Source organism: Pleurodeles waltl, chromosome 4_1 (genome assembly GCF_031143425.1).
Source record: "Pleurodeles waltl isolate 20211129_DDA chromosome 4_1, aPleWal1.hap1.20221129, whole genome shotgun sequence".
NCBI classification, from domain to species: Eukaryota; Metazoa; Chordata; class Amphibia; order Caudata; family Salamandridae; genus Pleurodeles; species Pleurodeles waltl.
The window spans coordinates 257,025,966-257,039,378 of NC_090442.1; the positions used below are offsets into that span (position 1 = coordinate 257,025,966).

The following is a 13,413-nucleotide window of genomic DNA, read 5'->3' on the forward strand; positions in this document are numbered from 1 at the left end:
TAACAGTCATTTAGGCATGTATTCAGCCTACTAATGCAAAATACAGATCTCTCATTCACATGGCACTGTGCTCTCAAATTAGAAAGCTGAATTAACACCTCAAAATGTACTTAAAAATAAACAAATACGTCTTAAAATTGCTTTCACACCATAGAGACTGTACACTGAATTTAAACAAAAATTGCAATTTAAATTTTTCATGAGTCAGCATAGTGGTGTCACGTTTGAGAGCAGAGTAGTTAGACAGGAAATAACATTCTGTATTAAGTTAAAGCATTTATTGGCCATTACATCTTCGTGATACAAAACGTAAAATTCTGAATACTATAATTTGAGATTTGCAAATTGTTCAGGTTTACAAAAAATAAATTCGAAAATAAACGAGAGCAGCTTCTTAACAATTCCTTGAAGTATTTTACTGAGACCCCCATTCCTCCTTTTTCTCCACTAAAATTTTGTGCAGCTCATCAGCATCATCACCGGTTTTCACTCTTATCAACATGGTAACCGGCACGTTGGGATTCTTTTCATCAATGGGAGGGTTTGGTACACATAGAACAATCACGTTATTTTTCCCAGTTCTTGAGCAGGCCATCGAAGGCTGGACCAAAACGTTTAACAGAATATTACCTAAATTTGCAAAACAAAAGCAAAAAGTGCATATTTAAAGGAAGAAAAACCGTGCCAGGAATTTTAATCTTTAGCATGACTAATAACATTCTTTGCAGTACCAGAACAGTCAACGTTTGCTGAAAGGTCGCTTATAGCCAAGAAATAAAGACTGTATTTCACCATCTCCTGTCTATCCCACTTTTAGATGTCATTTCACTCAAGGAATTCTGGAACATTTTAGGAATGTGAAAAGAACAGAATACCAGGAAGGGGTTAAGAATGTTATAAAATATCTTCTTGCATGAAGGACAGAGGCTTCATATATCTACTAGTCTGGTAAAATAATCCACTTGTAATTTTGGTGCCAGGCAATGAAGTTTCATGCTATGGTAAAGTTCTCCTTACATCAGCACTCTGATCATAGCCTCTCTGAATAATCCAGAGTCATGATGAACAAGTTATCTACCTTTGGTAACACCTTACCTGGTCTAGCCGCAGATTAGTTACCTTTGAATTTCCCCAGGTGTCAGACTGGATCTGAAAGATTTTAGAGAGCAGTACACCCTGGCTAGTGCCAGGGTGCCCACACACTAAGTAACTTTGCACCCAACCTTCACCAGGTGAAGGTTAGACATAAAGGTGACAGATAAGTTACTTAAGTGCAATGGTAAATGGCTGTGAAATAACGTGGACGCTATTTCACTCAGGCTGCACTGGCAGGCCTGTGTAAGAATAGTCAGATCTCCCTATGGGTGGCAAAAGAAATGCTGCAGCCCATAGGGATCTCCTGGAACCCCAATACCCTGGGTACCTCAGTACCATATACTAGGGAATTATAAGGGTGTTCCAGTATGCCAATGTGAATTGGTGAAAATGGTCCCTAGCCTGTTAGTGACAATTTAGAAAGCAGAGAGAGCATAACCACTGAGGTTCTGGTTAGCAGAGCCTCAGTGAGACAGTCATCACACAGGGAACACATACAGGGCACATACTTATGAGCACTGGGGCCCTGCCTGGCAGGGTCCCAGTGACAGACTAAAACAACATATATACACTGAAATATGGGGGTAACATGCCAGGCAAGATGGTACTTTCCTACAGTACTGCACCCTCATCCACACAGAGGCTGGGGAGCATTCCTAGGTCAGTGGCTGGGAGGGAATTAGCATGGCTGTAAGCCCCTTCAGGTAGCCACAAAAGGAGAGTAAGGGGGATAATTAAAGGGGGGGGGGGGAAGGTCCAAGGACTTTGCCGTAGCACGAGAGTCCTTAAAGTGCTCCAGGGCTGAATCTGCATAGTGATGGATGCCAAAGGACATGTCCATGAGGGAATCATAAGGATGCTTGGACATCCCTTGAAAAGCCAGACGTCCTCAACCAGGCATGACGCCACAGGGCTACTGTCGAACCCACTCTGCCCAGTGAGTCAGTGGTGTCAAGTGCACATTGTATTGTGAACTATGCTGCATCTCTCCCATCTGCAACAGCCTGAGAGTACGGCCCACGCCTCCTCCAGGACCGGTGACAGCACTTGCACAACTTTGTCCCACAGTGTGACTGAACACTGCATGCCTTTTGGACCGTTAACTCAGACCGCAATGCTGGGCTGGTGGAAGAAAACTTCTTCTTCCCCAAAGAGTCCATTCTCTTTGAGTCCCTATTGGTGGGGAGGGTTGGTGTCTGGGGGGTTGGAGGTGAAAACTCTTGATTATAGGAAGCAAGGTTCCAGCTGCCATTGGATGCGGCATCGTGCAGCGCCCCTCCAGCTCAGTGTCAGGGGTCACAATGGGGATGGCGCAGCCAGAAGAGTTGACATTGGGACTGGTGAAGGTTGAGATGGAACGACTATTGCCATTCCAGATCCAAGAATGGAACCCTGGTTGCCAACTGGAGCTGGGGCCAGAGCCACCTGAGCGGAACCAGATGGCCTGCCCATAAATGAGGTACCTGGCCTCATAGAACTCCTTCAGGTGCACGGGGGTTGCTCCAGCTCCCAGAAAATCAGGGAGGCGCGAAGGTGGCCCAAGCTCTGAGGAATCAGGCCTTGAATGTATAAGCTCCTTTGTCTCATCGGTCGACAGACAAGGCAAAGTTTGAGACCACTTCAACTGCTTGCGCCTCAACTTACCCGTTCGTCCCAAGGACTTAGAGTGGGATGATGACTACTTTGGGCTCCGCTACCAGACCCAGGACTTTCCTCTCAATGGGGCCCTTGACTTGTGCAGTCTTGCATGCCAGGCTACGATGAGCTTTAGGGACCGCTCCCTCATAGCCTTCGGGTGCACAGCGTGGCAATCAGAGCACGACTGAGTCATAGTCACATTCTAGAAACAACAGGCAGACAAGGTGCAGGTTTGTCACCAACATCTGCTGATGACAGGCTTCGCAGGGCTTGAAGCTTGTCTTCCTTGATGACAGCTTCTTACCCTCTAGGAGGAAATCATCAAAAATTCGACAGGTCAAAATAATCCAGTCAAAAAATAAGAGGGGTAGCTCTTCTCCGGATCAGTGCACCTGGGTGGCACCTATGCCGGTACCACGACATCTGAGCAGATCAACACTACCTACTGGTGTGCACGGGTACTGCTCACACATCTTCTGAATCCAGTCTGACACCTGGGAAATTCAAAGGTAAGGAATCTGTGGATAGAAGTCTATCAGGACTTCGATTTTAGCAATGCCCCGATTTTGTCAACGTTCTGCAAATGTACATGCATGTGATTGGGAGTAGCAGGAGGCAGTAGTTTCAGTGTTGGAATGCCCTTTGAGTCTGGATACAGTGACAAACTTACACATTTAAAGGTTTTTCGCAATTCTTCAGAAGTCTCTCAGCAATCTGTTATTTTCTAATTAGATGGAACAATTGGAATGCTTGGAAATTTACTTCTGAGGAGGGCAGAAGTAAAAATTTAGCATGGAAGGGGAAAAAGGTTTTGGAGAGGAAGTGAACTTGCACACACATGCATTTTCGTTCATGCAAAAACACAAAGCACTATTGTAGGATTTTCTTTTTTTGACTGAAGGCCCGTCTCAATCAACAACCACTATACCTGTCAAGGTGAACCACAAAAGCCACTAAATTAACCTGTGCTTCACTCTCTGGCAGCTTGACACATAAGCAGTCATTCTTAACTTGGAGGCATTTACGTAGCACACAAACAGTAATAAACGGAGAACACAACACAAGAAAAAGCCCACACTAGCACACCTTAGCCACATTTGGTAAACTATCCATGGTGGCAAAAAACGCAGGGAAAAGGACTAGGTACAACAAGTCTACAGCATCTAAGAGGGTAGACTGAATATCGAACATTGCAATACCCATTGCCCTTCGGAACAGTAACTGGTTGTCACAAAGATTACAAGGTCATAGAACATAATTTTGTGAGTGACATATTGCAGGTAGGGATGTTTATGGTCGGACTAATATTTGTCCATTTTATTTATTATTATTATTATTTTTTTTTTTAAGAAGAGGGTGATACCAAGGTTCTTTCAAGGAGGGTGCAACTTTAGTATCATTAACACAGACAGCCAGCTCCTTGAAGCCTTCCTTTACCCAACTGGAAGAACCTTGATTTCTGACTGGCCGTGGGATTAGAAAACTTCATAACGTTCACATCCAAGGAAATTTCCAGGAATAAAAAGACACTACCTAGTAAAGACAATGTACTACCTGTATCCTGATTAACAGCTAACAAATGATCACTTTCCCAAAACACTCCATTTTATTGTGGAAATAATCCTGAGCTATAGTTCAGGTATTTGTTCCGCTTTAAGAACGGCTTACAGGTCTTTCTAAAAAGCCCTTTTGACAGGTGTATTCAGATGTCCTCAGTTTACCCTGCTCAGCTCATAACTAAGCCAGGTCTAGTATTTATTAGGCCGGTTTGATTTTAAGACTTCAACAGTGTATATTGACAAGTATTACTGTTCCGTTCAATCATACAGTGGCAATATAATTAAAGTGGCCATTTCACTTATTGACTATCAATAGTATGAATTACTTTATCCAGTCAGAGGGTGTTACGACCACAATAGATTGGGATTTTTTTATTTTCTATTTTGCTTTTAGGAAGCTTCCAGAGTTCGTTCCACTATTAATGATTTTTTAGATACAGAAAACCATATGTATTTTGGTTTAAATATGGAAACCAGAAATGGGTACTCAGTGATTATCAACATTTGTACAGCGTAAAAACCAATTAGGCATCCGAGGTCAAATGTACCTATTAGTAAAATAATTGTGGGAATACAGTAGCTGCAGCTTGCTTATGTTACAAAATAAACTTGAAATATACTGATGTATACAGATACAATAAGCAAAAAAAAAAAAAAAAAATACGGGCACAAACGTACATCTACCTAAAAACAAACACCATACAATGAAGAGTTTGAGTTCTAAACCTGTGAGGTGAACACAAGATCAGGAATAGTTAATGACTAATAGACTAAACTAAAGCATTAATTATTCAAAGGTCGTAGCAGCTGAGGAACTGCATATCTGGCATTTAGAGAAGGGAAAACCCCAAGGCCTTCACCGGGCTCTCACTACGCCCTTCACTGGAAGTTGGTTCAATCCAGCCTAATGCAAATGTGCGCGTGTGGCATGACAAAAAATAAGATCCAGCTCAGATGTTTCACCAAGACTGATTTATCCGACCTTAAGACTTATTAACACTACAGCTAATCCTCAATGAAGCAATAGGGGCCTGAAGATTCTGCTGTTGGCTTGCTTACCGAGGCACGCCCACATTATCCTTTCAATTTTTAGTTAGTATTTCACAGGGAAAAAAACCTCATTATAAAGGACTTCTCTCGCATGGTTGATAAATGAGATCTTCCGATCTGCAATTAATAAATGAAAGGACTTTTTTTTTTTTTTTTTTTTTTTTTTTACAAAACAAGGTGTTCTCATCAACAGAGCTGGGGAATCTTTTCCTAAAAACTAATTTTGCATCAATAATGTATTCATGGCATCACAAAAGCCTGTGCTCCTTGACCAGAGAAAGATTCTTCTTTAGTGATTCTGAACCATACTTGCATGATTACATACAGGCTCACACAAACCGAGAAACTGTACTAAACTCTTGTCAAAAATATTTGAGCTTTTGAGCATATGATGTGTGTAAAGGTTATTTGCAATGTGAAAGACAGCTGAGCTTGTTACTCAATATATCAATGAATGTGTGTTTACCTGGCAAGGCTTCCTGCAATAACTGCAGATTGATACCAGAGTTCGAGAAAACCAAGATGTACATGTTTATGTGCAATGCCCGGCTACATTATAATGATCCAGGGCTTTTGACAGTCTCCAATCTCTTGTTGCCTTTGAGTCTAAAATCTGAGGGACAATTGTAATATTTCCTTCATTCATATTAATCAGTAGATGGTTTTGTATGTGGCAAGGATTCCATGCCCTTTTAGTTTGAATCACTGCTAATCCAGAAATATGCCCCTCCCCCCCCCAAGGTGCTCTGGAAGGCCACAACCTTGTATGTTGTTATTTTATGAAACAGACAAATGCTATACAACGTCACTGTGTACACAGAGGTTCACAGGAAGCTAGAATTACCAAATTAAGAAAAAATGCACTTCTACTTTAGAATTTCAACCAACTGAATGTCTAAATGGTGTATTTCGCATGTTCAGCTCCAACACTCACGTTAGAGGAAGTGATTAGAAATAATGGACACAACATCAAAAGACCAAAACTAAAATGGCCTTAATCTAAATTGTTCCTTCTTCTGAATTACTTTATTAAAATAAAACACATCACAAATCGAAAGGGGGGTGGGGTAAGAGAAAGAAAAAGTACCCCAAAAATATGAATTAATCCAGTAATCAGCGGGGTTATTCAGCTGCCCTTGACAGTTCAAACTGACGTAGACGTTGGATAAGTAATGTTATTAAACTGAATAGCTGGAGCAAGGCAATAAAACATTGTGACTTCCATATGACCAAATTTGTAACCTAAGAAAATGTCTAATGAAAATTAGATTACCAAATTCAGCAATAAGACAGACATCTGCAAAGACATATCATTCATGTAAAGCTTATAAAACAAAATCTCTAACACATCCACAATCTATTGAGTTATCCAGATTCAATTTCCATAATTTTTTTTAGAGCATTTGTCAATGAAACGCAACAACTTCAAAGAGAACACTTAACAGCACAATATGTACCAAATCTCCAAATTACAAATACTCACCTAGATTTGTATCTGCCCGCACCAACAACTGTGTCTTTTTATTTCCTACAGGCTTCAAGTGCAGGGTGCCTACTCCCTTCTCTTTGAATTCGTTCTCTTTTTTATAAAACAATTTGCACCTGGAAAAAAAACCACAAATTTAAGTTCCAGACACTTCCCCCCCCCCCCCCCCTTTTTTTTTTAAATCAAAACATGTCAGTGAGATGCTTATATAGTACAATATAATTAGATGAATAAGCAAACGTGGCGCTGTTATGTTTATCTCATGTCTAGAAAAAAAAAAAATAATAATAAAAGGACTCGGGATGAAAAGCTCAATTTGATTTGGAATGTAAACAAGCAGAAAGGTTGTGAAGTGCAATGCCATTTGAGGGGATCATGAAGTCTAGAAAAAAAATACAAGCAGATTCCGAAAAACTGCAGAGGGAAAAAAAAGCTTCTAGGTTAAGACTGATGCTTATATGATACGTGTAAGTTGAGGAATCTGCAGCAAGGGAAAGGGAGTCACCTGTAATCCTAGTTCATTTCCAAGGAAATAGTCATCCAAGTAATAAGCGCTGATTATATATATATATATATATATATATATATATATATATATATATATATATATATGGAAAATGTCACTTACCCAGTGTACATCTGTTCGTGGCATGAGACGCTGCAGATTCACATGCTGTGCACATCCCGCCATCTAGTGTTGGGCTCCGAGTGTTACAAGTTGTTTTTCTTCGAATAAGTCTTTTTCGAGTCACGAGATCGAGGGACTCCTCACCTTTCGGCTCCATTGCGCATGGGTGTCGACTCCATCTTAGATTGTTTTCCCCGCAGAGGGTGAGGTATTTTTTTTTTCAAACTTTAAGAACGGCTACAGGCTCCCGGGGAGGTGGGAGGGCGCATGTGAATCTGCAGCGTCTCATGCCACGAACAGATGTACACTGGGTAAGTGACATTTTCCGTTCGATGGCATGTGTAGCTGCAGATACACATGCTGTGCATAGACTAGTAAGCAGTTATCTCCCCAAAAGCGGTGGCTCAGCCTGTAGGAGTTGAAGTTGTTTGAAATAAAGTCCGTAATACTGCCTTTCCTACTGTGGCTTGCTGTGTTGTTAACACATCCACGCAGTAATGTTTGGTAAATGTATGAGGCGTAGACCATGTGGCTGCCTTACATATTTCAGTCATTGGTATGTTTCCGAGAAAGGCCATGGTAGCACCCTTCTTTCTAGTTGAGTGTGCCTTTGGTGCAAACCTGTTTTATATAACAGGTTTGAATGCATTTAACTATCCATCTGGCAATGCCTTGTTTGGATATTGGATTCCCTGTATGAGGTTTTTGGAACGCAACAAACAATTGTTTTGTTTTGCGAATTTGTTTCGGTCTATCTATGTAGTACATTAGTGCTCTTTTATTGTCTAATGTATGTAATGCTCTTTCAGCTACTGAATCTGGTTCTGGAAAGAACACTGGGAGACTGATTTAAGTGGAACGGTGATATGACTGTAGGTAAAAATGTAGGATTTGTTTGTAGAACTACTTTATGCTTATGTATTTGAATAAAGGGTTCTTGTATAGTAAATGCTTGTATTTCACTTACTCTTCTGAGAGATGTGATAGCTATCAGAAAAGCTACTTTCCATGTTAAGTACTGTATGTCACATGAGTGCATTGGCTCAAAAGGTGGACCCATAAGTCGTGTTAAGACAATGTTGAGGTTCCACGAAGGAACTGGTGGTGTTCTTTGTGGTATAATTCTTTTTAGACCCTCCATAAATGCTTTTATGACTGGGACCCTGAATAATGAGGTTGAGTGTGTAATTTGCAGATAAGCCGAAATTGCTGTGAGATGTATTTTAATGGATGAAAACGCTAACTTTGACTTTTGCAAGTGTAGTAGGTAGCTGACGATATCTTTAGCAGATGCGTGTAATGGTTGAATTGGATTATTATGGCAGTAATAAACAAATCTTTTCCACTTATTTGCGTAGCAATGTCTTGTGGTTGGTTTCCTAGCTTGTTTTATGACCTCCATACATTCCTGTGTAAGGTCTAGGTGCCTGAATTCTAAGACTTCAGGAGCCAGATTGCTAGAATCAGCGATGCTGGATTTGGGTGTCTGATCTGTTGTTTGTGTTGAGTTAACAGATCTGGTCTGTTTGGTAGCTTGATATGGGGCACTACTGAGAGGTCTAGTTTTAAGTTTGTTTCGACTCAATTTGTTTCATAGATATGGAATGAGTGGGAGAGGGGGAAAAGCGTAAGCAAATATCTCTGACCAACTCATCCATAACGCATTGCCCTGAGAGTGGGCCTGTGGGTACCTGGATGCGAAGTTTTGGTATTTTGCGTTTTCCTTTGTTGCAAAAAGGTCTATTTGTGGTGTTCCCCACCTTTGGAAGTAAGTCTTTAGTATTTGGGGGTGAATTTCCCATTCGTGGATCGGTTAGTGATCCCGAGAGAGATTGTCTGCTAACTGGTTTTGGATTCCAGGTATGAATTGCGCTATTAGGTGAATGTGGTTGTGATTCGCCCAATGCCATATTTGCTGTGCCAGGAGACACAATTGTGTCGAGTGTGTCCCTCCCTGTTTGTTCAGATAATACATCGTTGTCATGTTGTCTGTTTTGACAAGAATGTATTTGTGGGTTATTATAGGTTGAAATGCCTTCAGCGCTAGAAATACTAATAGTAGTTCTAAGTGATTTATGTGAAACTGTCTTTGCTGAGTGTCCCATTGTCCTTGGATGCTGTGTTGGTTGAGGTGTGCTCCCCACCCTATCATGGAGGCATCCGTTGTTATTACGTATTGAGGCACCGGGTCTTGAAAAGGCCGCCCTTTGTTTAAATTTAGTGTTCCACCATTGAAGCGAGGTGTATGTTTGGCGGTCTATCAACACTAGATCTTGAAGTCGACCCTGTACTTGTGACCATTGTGATGCTAGGCACTGTTGTAAGGGCCACATGTGTAACCTTGCGTTTGGGACAATGGCTATGCATGAGGCCATCATGCCTAGTAGTTTCATCACTAATCTTATTTCTATCTTTTGATTTGAGTGCATGGCTTGTATGACGTTTTGAAAAGCCTGTACCCTCTGTGGACTTGGAGTGGCAATCCCTTTTGTTGTGTTGATTGTTGCTCCTAAGTATTGTTGTATTTGACACGGTTGTAGGTGTGACTTGTTGTAATTGAGTGAGAAACCTAGTTTGTGAAGGGTTTCTATGATATACTTTGTGTGTTGTGAACACTGTTCTTGCGTATTGGTTTTGATTAGCCAATCGTCTAGGTACGGGAACACATGTATTTGCTGCCTCCTGATATGAGCAGCCACTACTGCCAGACATTTTGTAAAAACTCTTGGCGCTGTTGTTATCCCGAATGGCAACACTTTGAACTGGTAATGTACTCCTTGGAATACAAAACTTAAGTACTTTCTGTGGGAAGTATGTATAGGTATGGAAATATGCATCCTTTAGGTCTAGTGTTGTCATGTAGTCTTGTTGTTTGAGCAGTGGGATCACGTCTTGTAGTGTCATCATGTGAAAGTGATCTGATTTGATGTAGACGTTTAGTGTTCTGAGATCTAATATAGGTCTTAGAGTTTTGTCCTTTTTGGGTATGAGAAAGTACAGGGAGTAAACTCCTGTTCCTCTTTGAAGAATTGGTACTATCTCTAGCATCTTTTTGCAACAACGCTTGGACCTCCAGTTGTAAGAGTTCCATGTGTTTGGACATGTGTGTTTTCGGTGGGACATTTGGAGGGAATTGTAGAAATTCTATGCAATAACCATGCTGGATAATGGCTAGGACCCACGTGTCTGTTATTTCTTCCCAGTGTTTGTAGAACTTGCTTAGTCTCCCCCCCACTGGTGTTGTGTTGGGGATTTGGGACGTTGAAGTCACTGTTTATTTGGTGGAGTTTTGGGACTCTGGGACTTCCCTCTACTCTTTGGGAACTGTCACCCTCTATAGTGTCCCCGAAAACCTCCCCGTTGATATTGACTCTGATAAGTGGGCCTTGTTTGTGAGGTTGAGGGTTCTGTGCTCTGTCCCCGAAAACCCCCTCGAAACTGATTTCCGGCTTGAATCCAGTTGTACGCAGCCATGCGTGTCTCCTTATGGTCACTGCTGTATTTACTGTCCTAGCAGCTGCGTCCGCTGCATCCATTGCAGAGCGTATCGGATTGTTCGAGCTACTCTGTCCTTCCTCCACCACTTGTTGTGCTCTCTTTTGGAACTCTTTGGGCAAGTGTTCAATGAAATGCTGCATTTCGTCCCAATGAGCCCTATCATATCTTGCAAGCAGTGCCTGTGAGTTGCCAATGCGCCATTTGTTGGCCGCTTGTGCTGCAACCCTTTTACCCGCAGCGTCGAACTTGCGACTCTCCTTGTCTAGAGGTGGTGTGTCTCCTGAGGTGTGTGAGTTCGCTCTCTTGCGAGCTGCCCCTACTACCACAGAGTCTGGTTTTAATTGCTGCGTGATGTACACAGGGTCTGTTGGTGGCGGCTTGTATTTCTTCTCCACCCTTGGAGTTATGGCCCTGCCCTTCACAGGCTCCTGAAACACCTGTTTGGAGTGTTTTAGCATTCCAGGTAGCATAGGGAGACTCTGGTACTGGCTATGTGTGGATGATAGTGTGTTAAATAAAAAGTCATCCTCGATAGGCTCAGCATGCAGGGGGACATTATGAAACACCGCTGCTCTTTACACCTGTGCGTAGGCTGTACTGTCCTCAGGTGGTGACGGTCTCGCTGGATAACAGTCTGGGCTGTTATCGGATACTGGCGCATCATAAAAATCCCATGCGTCGGGATCGTCCTGACTCATTCCAGTATGAGTTGGGGACTGCATCAGTGGTCGAGTGACTACCGGTGATTGTTGTGTTGAGCGTGGTGGAGATGGTGGCGGGGTTACTTGTCTTGCCACCTTTGCCTGTGGCTGCTTGTCTTTCTCTTGGAAGGCAAGTTTTCTTTTCATCCGAATTGGGGGAAGAGTACTGATCTTCCCTGTATCTTTTTGGATGTTGAGCCTTCTCTGAGTGTAATCTGGCTCCATTGACTCTAGATCTTGTCCGAATCTATGTCCTTGCATTTGTGAGGACAGTCCCTCACAAATCCGAGGCCGGATGTTTCGGTATGGAAACCTTTTCAGCAGTCTTTTTCGGCTCCGACAACACTTTTTAAATCTTCGGCGTTCCGGTCTCTCTGTGCCGACTCGTTTCGGTGCCGCCCTCTTGGTGCCGAACCTGCTCTGACCCGCTGTCTCGGGGTAGAGTCTGCTCTGTGCCGGTATCTCGACCGGAGTCGGATGCCTTCGACACATGCGTGCCCTTTTTCGGTGCCGATGGTCGGTCACCTACTTTTCGGGTTAAGCCATGGCCTGCTGGCGGTGGCGTCCCCTGGGCGTTACTGGATTTTCCGTGAGTTTTGTGTATCCTAGTCTTACTCACGGTTTTCGGCGTCTGTCCGAAAACTCGATGGAGAAGGTTTCTTCTTCCTCCTCCAAGTGTTTTTGTCCTGTCGGCGACGACGCCATTTGTAGTCTTCTCGCTCTTCGGTCTCTTAAAGTCTTCCTCGACCGAAACGCTCGACAGGCTTCACAAGTATCTTCTTTGTGTTCTGGAGACAAACACAAGTTACAGACCAGATGCTGATCTGTATAAGGATACTTGTTGTGACATTTGGGGCAGAAGCGGAATGGGGTCCGTTCCAATAGCCTTGAAGACGCACGTGGTCGGGCCGACCAGGCCCCGCCGGGGAATCGAAAACCCCAAAGGGCCACCGGAGCTCTTCAAAATTCGTGTCGATCTGTTGTAACTAACCAACCAGATACTGAACGCAAACAATACCGTCGAATTTTCCGAGATTCTAACTATCTTTCCGAACCGAAACGCGGAGCGAAAAGGAACACGTCCGAACCCGATGGCGGAAAGAAAACAATCTAAGATGGAGTCGACGCCCATGCCCAATGGAGCCGAAAGGGGAGGAGTCCCTCGATCTTGTGACTCGAAAAAGACTTCTTCGAGGAAAAACAACTTGTAACACTCAGAGCCCAACACTAGATGGCGGGATGTGCACAGCATATGTATCTGCAGCTACACATGCCATCGATCATACATGTGTGTGTGTGTGTATATATATATATATATATATATATATATATATATATATACACATATATATACACACATACATATATATATATATACACACATACACACACACACACATTACATGCATACATACAGACACATGCATACATACATACAGACACACACACACACACGTTTACCAAACTCCCACCAATGCTGCCAAACTGCAATTCATGGCGGGTGCCTCGGTCGTGGGAGTAGGATCCACGTAAATACACCAAACAAAACCGAAACGGGTCACTCACAACGGCCTCCATAAAGTTTAATATAACTTCCACATTCAGACGCGTTTCAGTGTGATGCCTTCCTCAGTGATTGTGATTAACCAAACAACAAGCTTAATTTCAAGAGTTCACACATGTTGCTCCAATGCCAACCAGTCTAACTGAAAAGGGGGCGACAGACACGGATACAAATAGTGTTCTATGGCTGCCAAA

General features: G+C 42.7%; 1 protein-coding gene across 1 annotated transcript in view; it reads right to left on the reverse strand.

Annotated features, from left to right (window-relative positions):
• Positions 1 to 263: 263 nt before the first annotated feature.
• The window catches only part of NUP50 (nucleoporin 50), a 52,899-nt gene continuing 39,749 nt past the window's right edge, over positions 264 to 13,413 (reverse strand). The window contains exons 7-8 of the mRNA XM_069228265.1: positions 6,826 to 6,944; positions 264 to 630 (exon numbers count right to left, since the gene is read on the reverse strand). Coding sequence (XP_069084366.1) covers positions 416 to 630; positions 6,826 to 6,944 — 334 coding nt within the window. The 3' untranslated portion in view covers positions 264 to 415. The remainder of the gene's footprint in view (positions 631 to 6,825; positions 6,945 to 13,413) is intronic.